At 38.1% G+C, this 24,764-nt stretch overlaps 2 protein-coding genes across 14 annotated transcripts in view; one reads left to right on the plus strand and one right to left on the minus strand.

Moving 5' to 3' along the window:
• NSUN6 (NOP2/Sun RNA methyltransferase 6) overlaps positions 1-5,322 on the plus strand; it is a 23,542-nt gene extending 18,220 nt beyond the window's left edge. For all 3 annotated transcript variants that reach the window (XM_064408570.1, XM_064408573.1, XM_064408584.1), the window contains exon 12: positions 1,991-5,322. In XM_064408570.1, the coding sequence (XP_064264640.1) occupies positions 1,991-2,203 (213 nt within the window). In that variant the 3' untranslated portion in view covers positions 2,204-5,322. The remainder of the gene's footprint in view (positions 1-1,990) is intronic.
• CACNB2 (calcium voltage-gated channel auxiliary subunit beta 2) overlaps positions 2,683-24,764 on the minus strand; it is a 246,585-nt gene continuing 224,503 nt past the window's right edge. For 6 of the 11 annotated variants that reach the window (XM_064408489.1, XM_064408472.1, XM_064408525.1 and 3 more), the window contains 4 exons: positions 17,262-17,413; positions 16,386-16,481; positions 14,924-15,109; positions 2,683-10,336 (listed from right to left, as the gene is read on the minus strand). In XM_064408489.1, the coding sequence (XP_064264559.1) occupies positions 9,845-10,336; positions 14,924-15,109; positions 16,386-16,481; positions 17,262-17,413 (926 nt within the window). In that variant the 3' untranslated portion in view covers positions 2,683-9,844. Of the gene's footprint in view, positions 10,337-13,455; positions 13,500-14,923; positions 15,110-16,385; positions 16,482-17,261; positions 17,414-24,764 lie in introns of those variants that run through there. The other 5 variants (XM_064408499.1, XM_064408479.1, XM_064408545.1 and 2 more) reach the window with 2 other exon arrangements.

Below are 24,764 nucleotides of genomic sequence, written 5' to 3' on the forward strand. Positions count from 1 at the left end.
TAAAGCACTGCTTTTCACACACATGCCATATCTGTAAAAATTAATCTTTTATGTATAGTATATTTTAAATTGGATGACATTGAATTGTTTACCCACATATAATTTATAATACCTAATAACCAGCTCCCTACCAGTGTAAACTAAGGTGATATTTTTAAATGAACATGAAACAGGAGTCTACAATCTACTTACCTCATGTTCCTTTATGCATTTATTTCCCATATTCTTTAGTCTCAGTGGATGCCTCCTTTTTTATCCAGGCCACTGTTTCCCACTTCCTCAGTTTGGCAACAGATCTTGGAAGCAGATATATTGGGTAATGTGGGCAAGGAAAAAACAGGAGATGGAGCCATAAGCATTGTTCTTTTAGGTGGAGGTTACCACATGGCAGCTGCTCCTTTGTGCAGACTTCCACTTAGGAGTGTACACAGGAGGTACTGCAGATCAGCTTAAATGCAGTAACTTAACTGGAAGGAAAAATGAAAAGGTAGAGGAGGACACTGGTCTGCCTTTAAGCAAGTTACTTGAACCTGTGGAATACTGTTTTCCCTAGGACTTCTACCTTTTCTTCCTTCTATTGCATCAAGTTGCTCCCCTTGTCTCCCTTTGCATGTCACTTTTCTCTCAATTTACAATAGTCACCTGTGTTTGTCTTTTACCTGGAAAGCATTGAAACCCTGCTGAGGGAAGGGAGGATCAGTCTGCAGCCCCTTGGCTGCCCAGCTCTCCAGCATGCAGGACGTGGTTAAGCAGCTAACTCGCATCATGTGCTGACTGGGTGAGCTCATGTGTTAGCAAAGTGTGATGGCTGAAAAAACACTCTGCTGTAGGCTGCATTATGGACTACATTAGACTAGATTGACAAAGGAGATCTATTTTTGATATTGCAGTGCCAGCTTTTGCACACTTTGTTCTATCTCTTTACTGAATGCATTGAAAGAACAATCCAGCTAAGAATTGTTTTTTCCAGGAATTAGGGTATTAAATAAGAAGCAGTCAAGGCTATTCACAAGAAGTATTGAGACGAGGGCTGGGATTTTAAGTTCTCTCCAGGATTTTGAAGCCAAATGTTATCTCTTGGAATTGATTATTCCCCTTTCTCTGTGTCACAGACAGGCACATGTAACAGTAGTCCTATTTACCTTTTTGTCTTATTAAATTACTAGAAAACTCAAAGGTTATGTTTTTCTGCTGCATCATCTGCCAAAATGATGCCTCTTTAGGCAGTAAAATATTCTGGACTGGGGCTTTAAGTCTCTGCAGTTGAATTTTTTACTGTGAAGTATCCCAGTGTTTTACGTTGGACATCAGGAAGAAGTTCTTTACAGAAAGGGTGACTGAGTGTTGGAATGGGCTGCCCAGGGAGGTGGTAGAGTCACAGTCCCTGCGGGTATTTAAGGGAAGACTGGACTGCAGTTGGTGCCATGGTACAGTTGACAAGGTGGTGTTAGGTCATAGGTTGAACTTGATGATTTCCAAGGTCTTTTCCAACCTAGCTGTCTCTGGAATTCTACTGCTATTGCTGATGATACTGGTAATGGGCTAAGGATTCCCTATTTTTGACTTAACTAATAGCTATTAAGTCAGTACACAGAAGTGCTGAATCATTTAGAAGTGGCAACCTAAACCCTTTAGGCTGGCTGTCTGCTGGTAACAGCTTTCTTGGGATGTTTCAGCCTAAGAGTGCTGAGTTGTTTTAGACCTGTGCAAATGTCCTCAAAAAGCACTCTAAACTACAGAGATAAAGTGGATGAGGGGCATCATCACCTCCTCAAAATACTTGTATATATCTTGTATAAATCTTGTATATATGTTTGAATAATATTGGCCAGATGAAGGCAAGAGCCACATTACTTCTGGATCTTCTGGTGTGAATGATACAAGCATAGCTTGTCCATGTGAATTCTTTGGTAGCTCTGCAAATCCTCAGCAGAATACATTTAAGAATTTTAGAGATGCAGTAATTTGCTTTTCTCTGTTACTTGAGCAGGAACCTCACATTGGAGGAGAAGGCATGAAGGGAGCTGGACTATCACTTGATCAGTTGAAGCTGCTGCAGAGATTTGATCCATCTGCTGTGACATTGCGAGGAATGGATATTAATTCTTTGCAAGATTCCACAGAAGATGACCTGATTTCTTTGGCAAATAAAGACTGTATAGGATTTTTCATTGCTAAATTTATTAAATCGAACAGTAAATAAGGATTTGGGAATGCAACCTGAAAAAATACCTCAGTGAGTCTAAGAACAGTTCAGACGTGAAGTGCCTTTCTTGCTGCTGCAATGTTACCAAGCCAACGGGCTGACGGCAGGGTTGCTATGGCAGCACTAAAATCTGCCAGCTGTTCTGATGGGAAAGAGCCACAGGTTGCAGCAGAAAAGTCATGGTTGGGGGAAGGGTGGTATCATTTGTAAGTCTCCCTCTGCTTTTGTATTTACAGCAGGTCAGTGCCTGAATGACAACTCAGACTGCTGTCTGCTCTGGTTTGCCCTTATCTGGTGCGGCAAGCGTAGGAAGGGGATGTAAGCTACTTTACAAAATGCAGACATAAAAAAAGAGATGGGAACTATTACAATGAATTTTGGAAAGGGTAGTTTCTATGGAGGTTTACCAATAGTTAGTTTCCTTAAATAGTGCTTCTCAAAACACTGCAACATTTTACAAAGAACTGTTTTATAAATTGATACTTAGAACCTCATTTCTCTTTTATTTTAATACAAGCAAGATTCTCTGTACACATAGTATATACACAAAATACGATTAGGCTTTGTAGCATGTCTTTTATAGCAGCATGAATATATTAAACCATCTCACTCTGGGAATGTAAATAAATATTGTTTCAACATCAAACTTCCCATGCATAAACTGTATTGGTTCTGAAATAGCCTATTGGACTGGCTGACAAGTGACAGTTTTAAAGTCAAACATTTGTAACAGAAGGGGCTACAATTATGATTAATATCAAAAGACAGAAAACAGTGCATAATACCATCTGAAATGTTGCAAATCACCTTTCAAACAACTAAGGACATTAACTCTTTATTGGTTAGAAAGCATCACCAGCTAAAATCATGAAAATTGGAACTGGGGAAGCATGCTAATGAAAACTGCCTTAGTACATTGCTCAAAGTTTAAATAATCTAAATTTCTTGAAAGATGTTAGATGTATTTGAAAATTCTGCTTCAGTTCCAGTTTGAACAGTATTTTCAGTCGTGCTGGAACTGACAATAGCACTAAAGAAGGAAGGCTAAGGACAAGGTAAAACAGAAACTGACGTCTGTGTGTGTTTGGTGTTTTCCTCTCATTCATCAATTTCCAGTTTTAAAAAGCATCATCTGAAAAAGTCTGTCTTTTCACACATAACTATTTGGCTGGATTAAAAAGAGCAATAGTTCTTTTATAATTTTTCTTTCTACTGTAAGAAGTGCATTTTGTATTTCCTTGCAATCAAAACAATCTCTAGAATTCTCTTTTTCGGTATGTTTATGTTCCATAAATTTTTTGATACTGTATGTTTCCTCCTGCTCTTGAATAAAAACAAAATATTTCTTCTGTCCTGCCAAGGTTGACAAGTACATCCTCTGTAAGGCCTATCCTAGCAGGATAGAAAAATGGAATTCTTGTCTACTACTTCTCTACTTCTGTTGGTCATTCTGTACCATTAAACACACCATGTGTAAAGAAATTTTAAGGTCATTTTCTTCCATCAACAGCAGGTGAGATATCCTATTTAGAGTCATGTAAGATCATACTATAATCTTTCTACTCTAAATATGGTGAAAATAATTACCTGGGAACAAAAGGGATGAATCTTTTATTGTAGGAACATGTTGAAATCTTTAATTCAGTGCTAGTAAAAAAGCATGTTCTTTTTTGCAGATTATAGAAATTTTGTAAACATTAATCAGCACACATAAACTATATACTGAAGTCTGTGTATTCATATAAAGTAAGGAATTTTACCTCCAGTTTCAGTAGCAGGATTTGTGCAATGCTGAATTTGAAGGAATTAAGATTGCTGAATTTTTAGTGGAATATTTGTTGAGACATCTCCCACTTCCTTTAGTTTTGGATGACAGGCATTTTAAGGAGGTGACCTCACTTGATATTATAGGAGAAGTTGGGGGAGAGAAGAAAATGCAACTAACTTTTAGGTAATTCCAGTGTAATTGCAGAGCAGACTTCACCTGAAAACATTACTGATATATGAACTTTAGCCATTAGGGTTGTTTCTGCAAAAGTCAGCTGCTAGCCTTGGAAGAGCACTCAGCATATGGGAGGGATTGGCCTCAGCTGTTTCCCGAGGGCTCTGTCTCTCCTGGGAACGGGGGAGTGGCTTCATCAGGCAGGTCAGAACAGAAACTCCGTTAAGATGCTGCAGCCCTTGCAGGAGCCAGCATCCTTTCTCGCTACAGGTGTGGCTAAGTTAGATGACTAAAGTTGGATGGATGCCCTTTTTCTTTCCCAATCTTACTGTGACTTTAGAAGTGGTAGGAATTTTTCACTGACACAGTTCTGAAGGATAGTGTGTATATGTTTCAAACATATGATTACTTTCCTGATAATCTTTACACGCTGAATCATTGTGCTTCACCAGTTGATGCTGAAGCACAATGGAATATATTTATATATTTTTATATATATATGAGATATTTATATATTAAATTTAAAAAGTTATTGTCATTATAATGAAAGATTAAACCTACAAAATAGATAGATTAGGCATGCAATCAGATCCTGTAGTTAAGAAAGTCTGAAAAGTAGTTTTCTCTATTTGCAGAAATAATGATTAGTAATAGTGCCAAATCTAAATATCTGTCTTGGTCAGTAGAAAGATACTAAAATAGGCAGCCTCATATATTATGAAATTATAATACAGCTTTTTCTTGTTTCAGTGTCACAGAATGCACCAATTTTTTGGATCACAGGATTTCATATGCTTCTAAAGGAATGGGCTGGTGAAGGTGATCAATCAAGAAATTACTTTAGAGTGGGTAGTTTAAAATATAAAGAACCTTGTTTTTGTGTTTGATTGTTCATGAATAAAAGGTTTATGAGAAAATCCAATTTTCTACTGCTAGAATTCATTGCAGAGTAGGTATGCATGATAGATAAAAGTGGCAAGAATAAAGGAAGAAATGAGAATAGGGATGAGTTAAAAGAACCTGCTTAATCTCTATTATATTTGATATAAACCTTTTCTGGGGCTGCGTAGGAATACATTTCTAGGGTGGTAAGTTATAAAAAGAAACTGTCTATAAAACTACTGTAAGCTCATATGTAATAGTTTGTTATATAAAAGTGGGGAAATAAATTACAGACAAATTGCCAAGCAATAAAATTGACTGAATAACATTTGATTAAAAACATTCACAGTAAAAATGGCATCCACATATTTTACAGATGATAGAATAATTATGATTTTGGTGAAAGATCTGCATAAAGTAATAAATATAAGTAAATGTACACCAGAAATGCTATATTACATTCTGAAAAATAACTTCTCTGTTTGGACTTTGTAATAAAGTTTTTGCAATGTGCTGAATTTTTATGGATGGAATAGAATTAAAGTAAAAAACATTTGGAAAACATCTTTCAGCCTGACGTTTTAAAGCAATCAGAGGTCAAATGTAACCACAAATCAAAATACCTTCTGAAGAGGCTTTAGTGACTAACAAACACAGGGGGTGGTTTACACCAGCTCTTTTCCTTTGAACATCCATTGATTAAAAGCAGTCGGACCACTCACTTCATTCCAGCTGTGGGAATGATAATGGACCCCATTAAAACCTTTGAAGGTGTCCCAGAACGTGAGAATGACTTTACAAACCAACAGAGCTTGAAAATGGTAATTGCTAACAGATTCATAAAAGACAAAGTATTAAGGGGCAGTGTATTAGATCTGGGCAGGAACTGTGTGTATAAGATGAATAACCAGGTATGCAGGGAGAAATAAAAATGGGCTTCTCCCTTTATTCAGGGTTCAGTCAGTGGAATTTCATTTCCTTATCCTCCATTTACAATAAGGGCTATAGGCTAAGAGTATACAGATTTCTGTGAAAAGAGGTGCTCCACTGAAACTCTTTGTGGCTTTAGAACTGATCTTCATTAAATAGGTCCAGAGCCTTATGAGAATTCTTTGAGAAGCAAAAACTATAGAACTCTTCAAATTCTGAACTCTTGATGCCAGTCACAGAATATGAATTCATGAGCATTCTAGAATAATTATTTAAATTCTAGGCAGTAATTTATAGATCCATTTAGTAAAAAATAGTATTTTCAGCATATAACTCGTACTGATGCTGCCTTTGTGCACAAACCTGTTTGCTTTTTCCTCCCCACTGTCCTGTCCCTTAGCAGGTCTGGAGACTTTTACTGTCACCTCCTTCCAGTCCCTCTGGAAGAGAATTCTTTCTTCCATGACATCTGTGTGACACTAGACAACTGGTAAAGAATAGACTAAGGCTACTCAGCACTGATGTATAGTCATTTGTAAAAACACATAAAAATAAGGTTAACATCTAACATATACATGCAGATTTTGAAATGTATCCCATTCCTTCCATATACTGAAATTCTTTAGAAAAACACAGAGTTGAGCTGCCCAGACTTACATATCACTTAACTATTTTATCTTCCTCCCTTTTCTTCTGTTTCACTGGTTTTATGATCTTTTTAGTTCATTTGAATGGAAATTTTACAGGTTGTTTTTTACCAAAAATCCGTAAGACTCTGGTGCTCACTGGGACCCCTACCATTTCTCAGATTCAAAACCCCTGAAACCAGATACAGAAATATGAACTCATTAGTATCCTAATGCAACCAGTATTAAACCTTCTAATGGCAAAACTTTGCAAAGACATTTCATCAAAATAATCTTTGATATGTCCTCCACTTGGAGTATTTTTAAAGCTTCTTATGACATAACTCTGTTAAAGTGCTTTTCAAAGTAGTGCTCAGCAGGCAGGTGGTATTGTGCAATATATGTAGTACAAGCTCACATTACAAATGATTTGTCACTTTTAAAACAGAAACTGAAAAAAAAGTATCTCAGCTAATAAAACCTATTCAGTGAGTCTGCCTAAGAAATATATGTGTTTGTTAGTATGTTGTCTCTACATAAATAGCAGCACTATATAAAACACAATTCTATGACCAGTTGGATTTGGATTTGTTTTTGGTTTTTTTATGTTTATACTCCATGAATCAATACTTAAATACTAGGGCTTGAACTATGCTCTTTATTTTCTCATTTATTTGTCTATACACAACTGCCTATGCCATAGTTTTCATATACTACTACTCAGTGCTTTGAAATTCTGCCAAACATTCCTTAAAAAATACTTTAAGAAAGCTGAAAAATAAACACTCTCTGGAGCAAAAGTAAAAAAAACCCCAAACAAACAAAGCAAAAAACCACACACCCAACCATAAACCCAACAAAAAAAAGAACAAAATATTCAAGGTATTGAAGTGAAATCACTTCTTAGATGACATAGTTGTCATGAGTTGCAGGGAGCAACACCATTTACTGCAGCTGGTAAATTAGCTAAAGCCAGGCTATACAGAGCAAGACAATATAATTTTCTTCTCACTTACATGTGATCTGATATGATTCAAACAACAGTCTTTTAATGCCATTTTTTACAGATACCCTGAAAATTCTCTTGTATCAAAAACCAGTTTATATACTCTTCTATATCCATTTAGTAATACAACAGATCTACTTACCTATTCTTCCTTTCTCTATAAAGACATTTAGTGATGCTTAGAAAATGATGAGAATTTCATTTCTAGAAAAATAACCTTTTTTCTTGTGTTCCCCACAGTTCATGCTTTGAGCCAAAACCTACCCTTGAATAACCACCACAGTCAGCAGCACTGGGAGGAATGGCCAGATAACTGACAACAGTATTTCCCACTCTTAGTTTGTTGTCAAAATGCTTATAAAGCATCAGGGAGAGGGGTAGGAGAGGAAGGGTAGAGAATGTTTGAGCAGATTTCTTGGATGCTGGGCTAGGAGACTGGAGAAAGCATGCACCTGCCATATATCTTATCCATTTCACTAAAATGATATTCAAAATCAGGCAATGCTGATATTACCAGAATTGAAATAATAAATAAAAAGAACTTCCAGCTAAACTAATTATTATCACACTACAGTCTTTATATAATGTGCTATTTACAGGGAAATACAAAAAGTATTTCATTAATGTAAGTACTACAAAGACTACATGTGATGCAGAACAGCTTTTACACTAGGCAAGGGTATGGAACCTGGAGTCAAAAATAATAGAGAATTTCCCCCCACTTACCAGTGCAACAGGTGTTCAGTGCAAAACAAACTGTGTTCACTCCCTTCGATTTCAATGCATTTTCTCTAGAAAGCCCCTAAGTCACAGTCATTTTTCTATGCTCTCATCAGCAGCACAACAGCTTTGGTGAAGGAAAAGCAATGAGCTGGCTTCAGAGTGGGAATGCAGAGAATTGGCAAGTGTAGAAAAAGTGGAGAAGCTACAAAAATTTATTTTCCAACAAAATAACTCTCCACAAGCTGTGTAAACTTTTCTTACTAAAACAAATACTCTAAAACACAAAGATTTTACATTTCCAGTGAAACTCACAGTAATATTTGCCTGTTTTTACTCTCCTGAAGTCTCAACAAAGAGCCAGCAGATTTATGCTTTCCCAATTACCTGGGTCAGTAAATTCCCTCATATTCCCTGAATGCAATTTGGATTTTTAAATTAAGAGACAGAATGTAGAAATAGACTTTTTGGGCCTTTGAGTAACCTTTGTTTTCTTCAGTAGATTCTCACAGTTTGCTGCCTAACGTGCACACGCACACGAACATCAATCCGCCACCCACCCACTCACATACACACCTCCAACATGTGTGCTCTGATCACTGACAGTAGAACAAAAATTAAGCTGTGCCCATTGCAATATTGTGAACAGAGAAGAATAATTTATAGTGGTAAGTTCATTATCTTTACCGTAACTTTAAAATGCAAAATTTCGTGTGCAAGGGCAGCGTAAGTTTTAAGAGTTACACCCTTTATCTCAAGCACTCATCCATATTTACAATAAGTATAAGCTTTCTGCTACAGAAGAAAAAGTATTTAGATTGAACACTGTTACAGATTTCCTAAGTGAGGCTAGTTCCAGTTGCCAGTAATTCAAAAGCAAATCTGCTGACTTGGCATTAGGACTCTAAAACAGTGTGATCAAACTTATATAGTAAGAAGGTGTCTGCAGAAATAACATTTATAAACTGTATATACAGTACACAGTACCAGTACATAGAAAATAGATTTTGACTCCATGATCCCCTGTGTGTAAGGCAAGACTGAATTCTGTCTTCATACGGAGACCACCAGAGGTACAAGCAACAGAGTGGTGCTTAAATCAATATGCAAATCAAGTGCATACAAATTAAAAATCAGAGCAGACAAAAAGTTTTAGATTTTTTTATGTGCTGATCCTGGCTTGCTGAATACATGGGAAGTTATTAAACATCAAATGTACCTTTTTTTTAAAAAAACACTAACAACACCTTGATGGCAACAGATATTGTTCAAGTGGCAGCTACCAAAAACAGCTTGAAAAATGTCATAGTACAACATCAGGAACTCTTCAGTTGTACTACACTAATTCATATAGCACTAACAAAAAAAATAAGTATATGAATATTCTATTTCATGCTATTGCTATGCAAGCAACAGCAATACAAATCAGCATACAGAAGGATACCATATGTTCTGCAAAGAAGAACCCAAGATATTTTCAAGGGGCATTGTTACAAGACTTCAAAGAAACACAAGACTGCCAGAGGCAAAAGTTACTGACGGATGTAAACATCCCTGTTCCACTCTCCTGCATCGTTACGTTTTTTGGATATCACTTCCCCATCCTTGTCACAATATTGGTCCCTTGATTTATGACGACTGCGCTGTTTGTTGCATTCATTGTGGTCCTGCTCGCGGTCCCTCTCCTTTGAGCGATGCCGGGACTCTCTGTGTCTGTGTTCACTGATCCCATGGGACTCGTCTCTGTGATTATGATCCCTGTGAGAATCATAGTGGTCACCATGCTCATGTGAGTAGTCCTCCTTTGGCTCTACGTAAGCTGAATCTCTGCTGTCTTGTGTTTCTGAGTCAAAAGTTTCTTGCCTGTGAAGGCCTCTGCCACCACTGCGATGGTTGTGGTGCTGGCTGGAGGAAGAGCGGTGCTGGGATTTCTTGGTGGGTTCGACCCTTGCTTCCTCTTCAATGTGGGAACCGCTGCGCTCAGGGACCGAATGGTCATTCCTCTGGTCTCCTTGAGATCCCTGCTACCAGAACCAGCAGTAAGGTCATGAGGTACACATTGAAAAGCTTCCCCCAATATCAAATTCAACTAGAAAGTACTATGAAACCAATAAAATTTCAAATACAAAACAATCCACTTTGAATCTAAACTAGGAAAGAAACCATTAGTATTCCACTTTTTCTGAAAATTCAGTATTATAATACAAACAGTTCTTTTTACTCTCATCAGAATTTAGGGTGGCACTTGGGTTATTCTGTGGCACTTTCTCATTTCTTGTGATGTTTCTGACTACTCCAGTTAGCAACAATTGTCACCACCCTCCAAAGAAAAAGAGAGCATGCAGAAACAGGACAAACTGCAGAAAAATTGAGAGGAGATACCAGCCAGGAGAGGGCATATATCAGCTAAGAGTTTACAGATGTGTGTCTGGCAACAGCTGCTATGGGAAAGTGATTTTAGAGGGCTGAGGAGGTGGATTCCAGCAAAGAACCAAAGTACAAAACCTTGGCTCTTATAGAGGAACTTTTTTTTTTAAGGAAAAAAAATGCAATTGAATATGATATGAATAAAGTTTGTATTATGATACTAATAGTATCACTGACCTTCTGTTTTCTCAGCAATAATTTCATTTCTTCTTGGTAAGGAAAAATTAAACATTGACCTCATAATTTTAAGAGCTCGAGAATAGAGCCCATTGCCAAGAAAAGCAGGAGGAGAGTGATATTATCACATACAAAATTTCCTAACACACCACTGCTATTAAAAGACCGAAATAAAAATTACCAGGCAATAAACCTACTCTTCACCCGCATAAATGCTTTGAAATCACTGCAAAATGAACAAGTGGCATTATTTACCTCATTTGGGGGTTTCATTACATTAACCTGCTTTTATTGCTCTGCTGCCACAAAATTAATGTACATTTTACCAGAGTTATACAGGCATTTGTTTGTGAGACTGTTCTGAACACCAAAGTTAGTCTTAAGTTTGCCCTTCTATGTTCAGAGTTGTCTAAAAACAAGGATTGCCCCCAGGGCAGTTCATGGACATATCTTCTTTCTGATTTCTGTTTTGTGGAAAAGAGCTAGGGGAAGGAGGAAATGTTGTCCTTCAGCCACAGATCCTTGCAGGTGGGTTTCCTAGCAACCCAAAAAGTAAAATTACGGGAAATTGGAACGGAAAATAATCTGTATTTAATCAGAAACTTATAAAAAACAGCATATTTCAAATCAGCAATTTGGTAAATTTGACAAATCTTAATTTTCTAAGACTACATTTTATTATGTAAACATCTGAGAGATGAGCTGGGTTTCTAATTTGAAACAAATGGCATAGATGAGAACAAGGTAACAGGATAGCAGTTGAATTTCTTATTTGTTCTTGCTTTTGTGATTCTCAAGATGATTCTCATTTGCCAGAAAGGAATATAATAATTGTAAACATGAATAGATCTGTTCAAGGTGAAATGAAATGACTCAACAGAGGGGAATTGTAAATGAAATGAAGAGAAAAGCAAAAGAGTCCAAAGCAGAAACATGCCTGCTTTGCATGTGGAAACACAACTTTCATCAGTTCATCACTATGACTGGTTTTAAGGCACATAAACATAGTATAAATATGTGAAACCCTACAGTTCTCATGTGGTGAAACGCAAGTACCTATCTATAATCACGACTAATAAAATCTGTCACTGCTGTGGTTTGGGAATAAATGCAAAATTTGAACCTGCATTGGAAACGCTGCTGCTTTTACAAGCTCAGATGCATCTCCTGTGCTATGATGAGCACATGTGAAGAAACAATGAATAAATTTAGAACCAATACCTGCAATTTCAGAATAGTGTTAGGGCTGTTGGGATTTATGGGCAAATTAACTGAAAGCAAGTTCTATTAAATATTACAGCGACAATGAACAGGTAATGTCTGAATCTGGATTAGAGGCTGGCTTTTTTGTTCATAACCAAATTCAGGCTCTGATTTGGAATAGATTCTTCCGTGCAGGAATTTTATAGCCCAATTTCATAAGGGGCTATAAAAAAAAAAAAACAACACATTTTTTTTGTTTAAAATAGAAAAAGCTTGAGATAATTCTATTTCAGTATTCAGTTTGTACTTTCAAAGAAGTAGGGGCTCTTGGAAAGAAGTTTATACAGTGTTGAAAGAGGACAGAGAAGCCTTTGTCCACTGAGTGAATTTGCCTTGCTCCTTATTTCCAGTGGTCCCTGACCACCTGCACCATATGTGTGTGAGGTTGCTCCAGTCCTTTTGGAGTTAGCCAACAATTTCCATACAAGTTTGTTCCGAAGCTCTCCCTCAGACAGACACAATGTCTTTGCCTAGGTCTTTGCCTATTTAATTTCAAACTGTCCCAGGATGCCTCATGCCTTCAAGCACCTCGTGCCATGCAATGCACACAGGCAGCTTCATGCTGTAAAAATGCCACTTTGGCAGCTGGCAACACAAATCCCTCCTTGCAATGTACACTGGGGACTTAAAAACCACAAACCCAAAATATGTTTCATGGCAAGGGAGCACTGCATTGGCCCCAGGGGAGGATGACTCCAATGCTCTGCAGTGCAGACGTGGCTCCCCCAGACCAAACAACTGGTGGCTTTTCCCTGTAGAGCAGTCCAGAAATACAGCACAGGCAGAGACTTTAATTTCTCTAAATAGAGGGTCTTAACACTATTGAAAGAATGGGTTCAGCCACCATCAATAAAAAAATAGACCCATTCTGTGCCAAGGCAATGACGAGCTCAGGTTTGACATGTCAGCTGAAGATGTATCGTAGGAAAATGAAACCAAAGGAACAGGTAGGTTTTATGTTCCATAGGGGACCCCTGTTGACTCACACTTCTGTATTAGTAGACCTACAAACAAACTTTGAAACTGCAAATACACCCTCATTTTTAGTCCTTAAAATAAAAATCTGTTAGTTTGTAAGGAGACAGCACAGCATTCAGAAAAGTGTTATTAAAACTCTGCATAGTTCCTCCAGAGAATGTGGTTAATACAATGAGTATGTGAGCTATAAATCCACACTCAAAAAGCATAGAAAAACTTGAGCAAAATAATTTAGAAGTTTACAAAGCAAAGAAAGTTTATCTAGCAAGGCTGCACACAACAATACTGAATTTCATACTCAGAAATTCTTCCAGCTCACAATTTTTTCAAGGTGTTTCAGCTCTGAGGACAGAAAAAAAAGGCAGAAATGAGCTATAGCTTACAGTCTCTTTTCCTGCAACTGTGTCTGAAAGCAAGAGAAGGAGATACCCTTCAAGATGGCTAAAGAAATGTTTCTTGTTAAAGAACAAACCTGTCAAGTATGTGGTTTTCTAATGAGAAATAAATTATTTGACACAAAAATTTGTTTTGCAAAACCATAAAAAAAGTGCACAACTATTTGCATTTTAACTTGGGTGCAGATACATTTTTTTCCTTTGATTTTCTAAAAGGAAGTGTTTTTCTTAGCCAAAGTTATGAATTGTAACTTGCATATGTATGTAATTTATGGGCACATATTGAACTGAGGTAGAAATTTAGATGTAGTAAGCCTTTATTTGATCTGGGACAGATGTATTTTATCCCCCTCTGTGTACTTCTTAGCCTCAAGGAGTCACTCACTACTTATAATAAAGTAGTGAAGCAGTTTAAACACTTCATTTCATATCATGCAAAACATATCCAAAGGAAAACATCTCCTTATATTGAACACCTCAATAAAATGATTCTAACTGAAAGCCAAAGGAGAAGAGAGAGGATATAATATGCCCATATCAACAGGCACATCAGTGCAGAGGGAGGAATAAAGCCTCCTTTAGCCAGCTCACTGGAGAGTGTCCTTGCTGTTCAGAACACAGAGCCTCTCTCAAGGTCTTTCTGCACAACGTAAGTGCAGTGGGACTTGGATTTGACATAAGAGTTTGGCTTCAAGGAAGTCTGTACTTTTCACAGCAATGGCCAATAAATAAAAGAACAAAGGAAACACTGGAAGGGCCACTTTGACCCTGAGTCTTTACTAATACAGTCAGTCATCCTCAGCCTCTACAACTCTACAGCCTGTGGGAAGAGTGGAACAGATTTCCCTCAAACATTTGTGGATCTGCCCTGTACATAACCCAGTTTGTCATGCAGGGCCTCTGGGGCCGAGATTTGCCTGTTAGCCATAGTGTGCCCATCAGTCAGGGAGTTACCAGAGGCTGGAATGTGCCCAGTCTTAGTCCAGCTTTATTTCTCTGATTGGATTACACATGGCCAGCTATAAAAATGCTTGTGGCTGGTACACATATTACTGGCACAGCAGTGTCCTGGGCACAATAAAACCTGAAGTATTCCATTTCACATCATATGTTTTCAGTCAGGCCAGCTTAGTCCTTGGAATCAAAACCAGCCCCCTAGTCAAGACACAAACACATGCTACTATGAATACAACAGCAATAAAAGTAACAGGCTTGCATTTTATACTGAAAATGGGTGAATGTCTGCTGAAAAAGCTTTCAATCTATCAACAACAGGAAAACATATTCAGCATATTCTAGTATCAGCCTAACTCTGTGCTTTGGATGGAGAAGTTGACAGAAGAAAAAGAAGATATGGCATAAAAACTGTACCTGTAAATTAATATTTGGACCCGGGCTAATAGTAAGAGTGGCTGTTGCAAGTGTGCGAGTGAGAAGCTGGTTAGGAGGATTGCTGCTAGGTGGATGTGTGGCCTTCCAGTAGGCTTCCAGATAGTCAGCAAGGTGCTCACAAGCATCTTCAAGCTGGTTCTCATCAAGAATTACATCAAACATTTCCTGATAAAGAAAAGGTTTTAGTGAGAATAATCACCAGGTAAAGGGAGATCAGCTAGAGACATTGATCATGCTTTCCATTAGTCAAAAATTAACCACATTTTTACTACTTGTATTAAGATATTTTAGCTTTTTTTTTGTTTTTCTGAATGGAGTTGGTACAAAAGATGGTAATCATAACTAGCACGAATATTACTTTGCTAAAGCAAGGCCTTGAAACTTCCACATAGTAATGCACAAACAGTCAAAGAAGACAGGAAGAAGCAGCTTGAACAAATCTTAAATACACAGAAAGAAGGGATAAATATTGAACAATTAACTATTGAAAAAATGGGATGGTAAGAAAGGGATTCAGTCCCCTTGCAGAATAACTAAGAGAAAACTAAGGTAAACTAAGAACAATAACTAACAACCATAAGAATACAGATCATTCAGTTTCCAAGTGTCATACAAATATTAGGTAAGAGATTAGTCACACAGTCTAATTTTAGTCTCCTAAAGTTAGGAGGTGATTTTTATTTATTTCCTCCCTGCTCAGGGAGCAGAAGGCAGCTTTGAGGGCCTATGCAGGACTCCAGCATTCATCATTGACTTCCTGGAGACCTAAGCATTGCTTAATTGAGATGCTTGAACTTAAAAGATGAAGACATTCCCTTCACTCAGCTCTGTAACTATGGCAAATTATATTTGCAACTGAACTATACTCCTATCTTCTGGTTCCTTACCCATACTCTTGGCAGCTGAGTATGCAGGCAGCAATGCATGCCAGGTTTAAAACACACTTGGGGTGTCATCACCTCCACTTTATAGGTGGAAAATGAGAGAATTTGCTTCAGTGCACATCTAAAGAAGAACTGCAGAGCTGTCAGCTATGCAGTACCACTCAGCTCTTTGGCAAACCCTGACCAAGAAGATTAGCAGTGGTGGGCCATGCTGACAGATGCCCCAGAGGAGCTCTAAAGTACCAGAGATAAAGGACAGTCACTGAGAGGGGTCATTTTTCAACCAGTAACCCCCTAAAACTTAGCAAGCAAAGGAAATGTTCAGTTTACTGAAGCACTGACTGTACCAGCACACATACTAATAACTGATTCTGACTGGGACTCTTTTTCCCCTGCACCCTAAAGCGGAGCCCCGAGACCTCAGGAGGTGTTCTGCAAAAAGCAATGGTTAAATATGGCCAGAAGAGGGCAAACATTCCCGAAAATTATGTAATTAACCTCGTGCTTGAAAAGACTGGCACCTTTCTGAGAGAACACATAAATTAACAGTAACTCACAGGAGGACACTGTGCCAGTTTATCAGCTGCTACCATCTGAACATTAAGGTGTTTGGCCTGAGATTTCCCTCGAGATTTTATCAACCTCTGTAAAACCTGTGAAAAATAAGACATTAAGAAAAGTGAGCAGACTCAGACTTAATATACATATATAACCACTTAAAATGTTTTCATTTGAAACTGCTCACATGAGCAGAGCAAATTCTTAATTTGCTGGCTTCAAGAACATTTCCTGTGTTCCCTCTTCCAGGATGTACTAATTTTCATTTACATCCAAATATCTCCTTTCCTTTTAACAAGCACTAAAAAGTTCCACTCCTGAATTTTTTCTGCTGCTTCTGGTTTTGTTTTTTTCTAAGTTGAATTTTTTAAATTGATTTCCTGAGTGCTCTTCCCATAAATTAATTTTTCTCTTTCAAATGCCTCTTCACAAGGTCTGTGCATTTTTTTACACACAGTGAAAGCTTTATTATCAGATGTTAAAGTTTAGCAATCAGTCTGATACTCATTCAGTGAAAATCATTCTTTCATTTCCATATTATTTTGATTTAACAAACCATGAGCACTATTTATGTAATTGATACTGAAAATGCAATTCCAATTTAAAAACTCATTGGACCTACATCATCTTTTCCAAAACAGGTTTTGGTTAACACTGGAGCTCAGATACTTTTTTGATTATTAATAGTTCACTATCCAAAGGAAAGCAGTAACAATATATAGCTCTGAACCTAAATGAGGACATGTGAATATCTGCATTTAAGGCGCGCCCCACCCCCCCTCCAAAAAAAACCCAAAAACAAACAAACAAACAAACAAAAAACCACCACCCCAAAAAAAACCCAGAAAGAACATGAAGACATCTAAAATATTTACCTTAGGAGAAGAAATCTTTACGTATACTATAATGGGAGCCAGAGAGGTTTTGCTCAGTTGAGCTGGGTGATTAATGGTATCAGCATCAAGCACTACCAACTGCAGTGTCCTGGCCAATTCAAAAATCCGTTCAATTTCACTTTGAACTTCAGCTGCAAAGTAGAAAATCAGAGTTAGAGAAAATGCTAAGAGGTGATTAGCTTTAACAAATGTGGCAATATAGCAGAGTGGCGTGTTGCTCCTTCTCTGGTTGCAGGAATTGCTGTTACCCGTGCTCATCCCAGGCGCAGCAGGGTAATGAATCCAGCCTTAATGAGGGTGTTTCACTCCCGCTTTGCTGCCCTTGAGGCACTGCCTGCCTGCCTGCCTCACCAATTCCTGCTATTCCAGGCTGCAGAGATATGATAACACCTTCTGACATGACCCCAGACCATGTATATAAGAGAAAGGGGTATGAATGCTTGCTGCATCAAACGGCAACCTTAATATGCCACAAATCTGCTACATGTAAACAATGTCAGCTCAGACTTCACTCTTACCCAGTAACCAGTTTGCTCAAGATATAGTGCCTGAGATAAGCTTTTTATTATAGGCTCATTACCATACTAGTAGAAACTACTGTTTTCCCATTTACTTCAACTTATCAAAGCTCTGGAAAACAGGTTTTGTTCTACTGGCCTCAGTATGGTACCATGTTAAAAATCTGGCTATTATGTGTAAAACACTTTTATAAGAGAAAATAACTGAATAATCAAAACAATGCTATGGTATCCTCTTAACAATCCCAGGAGCTGTGGAAAGCTGATTTTCCCAGAGGAAAATAATCTTTTCATCTGGTAGTCATGCTCCCAGCTCCTCAGCAGCCTGCCTGACTGGCAGTACTTTCCAGGGCAAACCTCTCCAAGACAGATGGGCTGCATCCGCTTTCACAAGTGGTGTAGAAACTGTCTTCATTCCCCAATGAAACAAAACTACATCTTATAATACCAAAATCATCTTTAAAATGAAATCACATTTTCCTGCTCAGATCTTGCTAGTGGTTGATTTCACAGAGGAATTAGAGAAGCTGGGTGATTTATGCAAGTCTATAAAGAAAATCATTGGGCCAGACAAGATTAATTTATATAGGTTTCCCTTTAAAGGTTGTGCATGCTTCATGAACCAAAACCAGATTAGATATTCAGCCCATTCAAAGAAAATATTAGAAGATAACAAACAGAGACTTAAAGGTCAAAGAAGAGGTACCAAAAATTTAATAGAGAGTTTCTCGAAATTACATTATTGGTCTTTTAGCTATTATGCTGGCAAAAGCTTAACTTTTGCTTGAAAACACAACCTACATGATCTGGCTAGAGAGGGAGTTTTCTACATCAAATGGTCTCTTTCGAGAGACATGATGAGATTGATTTTTTCTATCTTAGAATAGCAGCTGAATAAATCAGGTACTATAAAAAGGTTGTAAAATTTCCAAGAGAGATCAAGGCATCCCAGCTAGTATTTTGGTTCCAAATCAATAGGTGATTGCTATGGTCATTTTATAAACAAAGTAACATCTAAACGGTCATCAGAAAATCTATATATGATATCCTTTATTGGATGAGGTAGACATTGGTTTGGATTAATTAGAGATCACTTCCAGCTGTTTGTGATTATCTGCAGATTTGAGTGAGCACACACAATCAGCCTTTTACGGCACTGAACATTGTGATATGTGCAGTGTGGTATGGAAAACATCGATGCATGCTTTGCTGCTGGTCAATAAAAGCACTGTGGTCCCGCTGCAGTCCTGAATTAGGACCACATTTTTTAAGGCAGAACTTCTGATGGTTCTTACTACATTCACAATTGCATTTTCTACAACTTTGTTGCACAGAAATACTGCTGCAATCACTGTATACCACTGTCTCAGAATTTTAGTAGAAGAGAATCAATAATCTATCCCTAATTTAAGTACAAATGACAACTAGAATAAACATATCAGAGACAATTTGTCACACTGTTCTGATGATGAGTTAAGATTGCTTTCCTGCAATTTCAAACCAGGCTCAACACTTCGGTCAGTATAACAATATTAGTTAATGTATCATTTTAAGACCATTCCAGATTGCTAAAAAACTCTCGTTCAAGACAATTTATAACCAGCAAAAGCTGTCTCTATGCCACTGTATCACAATTTTGTCTGGGGAAGCAGTATTTTCTACATTGCTTGCAGCACTTTTCTGCCAGTACAGAACACATCTCTGTGGACTAGATTTTCTGCTGTACTTTTTGAAACACCCACTGCCAGGGCAGAGTTTACCTCAGGGTATGTTCTATTGTGAAACACACGCAGGGCAATAGCTGCAGGTAACTATGGTCCTGTGAACCAATTGTTTCCACTTAAGCCTGAAGATGGAGAGAGATCTTCTTTGCCAATTAAAATGTATTTTAGCACCTAGTTTTCTTAAATTGAGTAGAGAACAAAAGTTCAAGGAACTCCACTGCCTGACTGGTGAACTAATACATGTGCCTCTGCCTCTTCAGTCAGGAATGAATGGGAAAAATGCCACAGGGATAGCTGAAGAGGTCCTGATCTCCTGTTCCTTAGAGTACTTCTTCAGCTTCTGGAAAAACTTTCACTTTGCTTGAAATCTTCTTTGAATTCCAACTTTACAAGATTGTTGCAATTACTTACATAATAGTAGCTCCTCTTTTTAGATGACAAAGGCTTTAACCACTGCTACTGCTTTGGTTTTCATTCTTTTTTAGCAATATCTCACAAACCAAATTCTCTACCTGTAATGACTCCTACTCAACAAGACGTTCAACATGAATTATCTCAGACTTTTGCCCAAAGTAAGCAAATAACTTAAAAAGTCATGTGGGGATACTAACACAAATGTTGCTGGTAGTTAAAATAGGGAGCTGAGAACAGTGACAGTAGGGTATCTTCAAAGCAGCACAGTAATAGCTTTGCAATTTTTCCACCTCCATGAATACCATCTATTTATAATAATGTCCCTTCTTATGTACTGGAGAGGCATAAGAGTGAAGTTATAACACTAAACTCCAATAAATTGTATTTGCCAGTCATAATGAAAGGCATAAAAATAATTAGAATTACTGTGACAATCAACATGAAATGCTGACAGCCCAGCTACAACACTCAAACCCAGAAATCAGCTACCAAATTCTAAAGTGACCCTTACAATCTATTTCATATGGTTTCCTTGGTAACCAGAAAGTGAACATATTTTAAATGACAGGAGCACTCAACTATTTATTCCATACAATAAGGAGTCAGCTCTAAGAAACAATAGGTACACATCTCCCACAGAACTTCAAATACAGCACATTTAAACTTACTTCCAAATATTAATTACCAATATCACTACTGCACCTTGAACAGAAATTCAGTGCAATGAGAGGACAAGTAAATCACTTATGCCATTATGGGCACAGACAAATATTCTTTATACCAGCGGGATCTCACAAGTGAATTCCAAGAAAAAATCTTTCCCAGTTCACTACAATAACCTCACCTAAAATACAAGCAAAGATACAACCACACTTTATCTCTGTCAATTCACTACTAAACATGATGAACTGTGGTGGAGCTTAGGGTCACTTATGTAATGCCATGGGACAGGAACCTTCTCTATGGTACACAGGTGGAGAAGCACAATCCTCCTGCAAACCTGGGCTCATCCACAGCAGCCAGGAGTCACCAGGACACAGCGTGACAGAGCAGTGGCTTTGCCAGCAATTTGTTTCAGCAAGACCCTGATGAAATAGCAGTTCCATGGGAAGGACATGATGCAAAATGGACACACATCTGGCCTGCAAAGGCCCAAGTGAAGCACAAACTACTGCTTAGAGGCAGCAAAGAAATTTTGATCTTCACAAGGAGCAGTGAAATTCACATACTCGCAACTGAGCACAGTACGACTTTTTTAGCATATTAAATTTGACCTTGTCTCCTGTCTGTGGTATTGGTGGCTCTGTTTTGTTCATTGAAACTGATAGGTAAATTATGATTGCAACTGCAACAGGCACAGAGACAAAGCATTCTATTTTTTTTAAACAGGGCTGCTGATATTACAGACATATGGAATGAAAACACAACTCTGTCAATGTATGCAATACAAAATGATTAGCAACACCTTACACAATTGGCTTTGAAATAATTTTATAAATTAAGGAGAATAGCTATCAGTAGCCATGATTTTTTTATGCTAATACTTTTACTTAAAAAAACCAAAAACAAACTTACAAGTTACGTAAAAATAATTAACCACTAAACTCCACGACTATAACTAAAGTAATGAGAAGTTTAAGGCAACCTCAGGATTTCCATAACAAAGCTGAAAGAAAAAAATGTAGTTTTTATCCCAGTGCCTTAAAACCAACTAGAAGGGCTTGCAGCAAAAAAACCTGCTGAAAGTCATATTTGAAATCTAAGAAAATTAAAAAAAAATAGGAAGTGATTATTATTGAGCTGTGCTTGCACAAGTCTCTAATGAAACCAAAATCATGAGCTTGACTGACAGAATTAAAATTTTAAATTTTAATTTGTGAGCATGTGTGTGTATACACATGCTTCATATTGAGTGCAAAATCAGCAGTGTCTCCATGGGGTACTGCTGTAAGCAGAATGCAGGCCACAGCAGGCTGCCCTGGCTGCACCAGGGATCCGAGCTCCCTGCAAACAAAGAAATGAGGCTGAGACACTACCAGGGTGATCCAATAAGCTACAAGGGGTTTGAGCACAGCAGAGCCAGCTAAGAAGAAACCCCACAGGTATTTAAGTGTTTGGCCTCTTTCTTTTCATCTTCCTTTCCCACCCCTCAAGCAGCAATGCTGCTCTGGGCAGGCAGGGAGCGAACGGGGGCTTGGACTGGGCAGTCTCCATTGCTTCCCCAGGCAGGGAGCCTCAGTGCCACAGTCTCCAGGCAGGATTGCATGACCCGCCCCACACCGCGGGGTGTCCCGGTGCTGGGGAGAAGAATGCTTTGTGACTCTGCTCCTGCATATCCAGCTAAGAAGGAAAAGATCTTGAAAAACATGAGCAAGAGGGATGAAATGCTTTAGCTTAGTCCTCAGGCAACTGGTCAAAAGATGACTGGATTACAGGTGTTTTAATCAAATGCCTAACATAAATGTAGTTTCGTGAATATACATAGATTTCCCTGGTCTCCACCAAATACTTTAGCCACTAGCTTGTTACGTAAAAAGAGGAGGGTGGGAGTGGGAGGATGACAATATTTTCCAGGAAAAGTGGCTGCATGCGTTACTCATGCCTAACAGATGGGGCTCCTGCAAGGGATAAGGCAGAAAGGAGAGAAGCATGTCTCCTGCTCTGCCTGGAGCTCCTGTCTGGGCTCTGCTGAACAGGAGCTGTGGGGTGAGGTGCTGCAGGAACGCAGGGTTTTCCTCCTCCTGCCTGCTAAGGCTCAGTTTAGGCAGAATTCAGATGGCTTTTAATGTACACACACGTCCAAGTGGAATTGACAGAAACAATGTCATGTTTGGAAACCTGAACAAGACCAAGATCTATTTATAATGGACCAACATCTCCTGAAATGTAGCACTGTAATTATGTGAAATATAAAATAGATAGTGTCATTTAAAAATACTAAATGGCACATAAAAAATGTCTGCTTCCTGCCTCATTTCTCTGGGCTAGCAAAACAATAGCATTCATGGAATGATGCTTCCTCTGCCAAGTTTAAACTGGAAGTAAATTTTAATGGCCTATGAATGGAGAAGATTGAAAGCAGCAGACTGCAGCAGTAACACAAGTGGCTGAGCACTGTACAAGGATGCACTGAAATGACTGTGCCAGGAAGAACTACAGCAGCTTCAGAAGGTGCCATGCAGCAGCACAGCACAGCACTGCTCCTATCATCAGGCTCCCTTACACTCTGTTAAGGAGTAATTGTAATAAGAAAACTGAGCAAAGAAGCAGTCTAACATTTATTTTATCCAGGGGATAAAGCAAGTGTCTCTGCATAGCTCAGAATGGATATCATCATGTCAGGCTGGCAGTAATATGGGTATTTGTGCACCATGCCTCATTACCCAGAGCAGTGCTATAGGCTTTTACAGATCTAGTCCATATATAGGCACCAAGTAAGTGTTCTCTTGGTCTGTTGTTTTTTTCAGAACAAGCATAAATAAAAATGTTCAGCCTTTCTCACAGACAGGACATGGAACTACTCCATCCCTGGCTATTCAACCCCTCCTGCTGATGGTGTGCCACTCACAAAACATTTGCGTATTCACTGAGTGGGAGAGATTCTGACTCTGCAGCCTGATGCTCAGAGTGGGAGGCAAAACACATGGATTCCAGTTCCTTCTCCAGGGAAAGTTTAGTTTAATTATTATGCGAAGTGCGTAAGACTCAGCAGGACCAACCAACAGCCATCCTGAAGGTGATCACAGCCCTGTCATGGTGATGGGAATGATGAGTCCATGCCTCTCTTAGCAGAGAACAGAACTGAACTCAGACTTCTTTGTGCTCTGGTTGAACAATGCAAACTTTTAGTCTAGAATAAAATGGGGACACAGCCTGCTGAACTTTAATCAGTTCCACCAGCCCAGGACAAAGAAAAAACCTCAATCAATTCAACTTACAGCGTGAATAGCTTTAAGGGAAGCAAACTGTACTCTTGAACAAACAGCTAATTAGCTAAAAATATTTATTCACCTATCCAAGTATCCTGTCAATTACCACAATATCCATAACTTTAGAAATTATTCTAACACATTGCTACACTACTTTTTTTTGAGCACGTTTTGCTTTAATGGAATTATCAATCACACATATTTCTGCATAGTATCCTGAGAAAATATAAGAAGTGATTGCTAAGAGTTATTTCTAATTTACAGAAATGAAGAATTTTTTCCCCCCATATACCCTTTGAAAACACTCAGGAAATTTAATTCAAATCCTTTGCTTATACTGTATGAAAACCTTATTTGAAAGCTGGAATATTGTAAAGTTAGTAACAAATTTCTAATACAGAATTACCTAAAGAATTCATTAGGGAAACTCTGACCTTAGATGTTAAGGAAATCAAGGCTGTTCCAGCAGGATAAAACAGTATTTTGGGACATGTGAGACTCATAAATTACAACAGGTTCACTAAATTCATGCTACTCTTTCTCAATTTGTGGGCAAAAAAAGTATAGCTACATCCTCATGAAAACTCAAAAGCTCTTAGCTGTTATTTTACTGCATTCTGGTTCAAGGAAGGTTCAGGTTTACCAGGTTTACATATTTAACACTTGAGAGTGAGAATTATGGACATTTGTCACAACTATCTTGAACATAAAATTATAAAGGGACAATCAGGATTTTCCACAACAGATTGAACATCTCCTTTATTTTTTTTTGAACTGTATTAGATCTCTGAGACTTTGGGAAGGAAAGGCACTCTTGGTTCAGTCCAAATTTTGCATTCCTTTTTCTTGGCCTCTGTAAGTAATGAAGGTTTTTTTCATGAGTCCTAGCTAGCACTC

This window comes from Passer domesticus, chromosome 1 (genome assembly GCF_036417665.1).
Source record: "Passer domesticus isolate bPasDom1 chromosome 1, bPasDom1.hap1, whole genome shotgun sequence".
NCBI lineage: Eukaryota > Metazoa > Chordata > Aves > Passeriformes > Passeridae > Passer > Passer domesticus.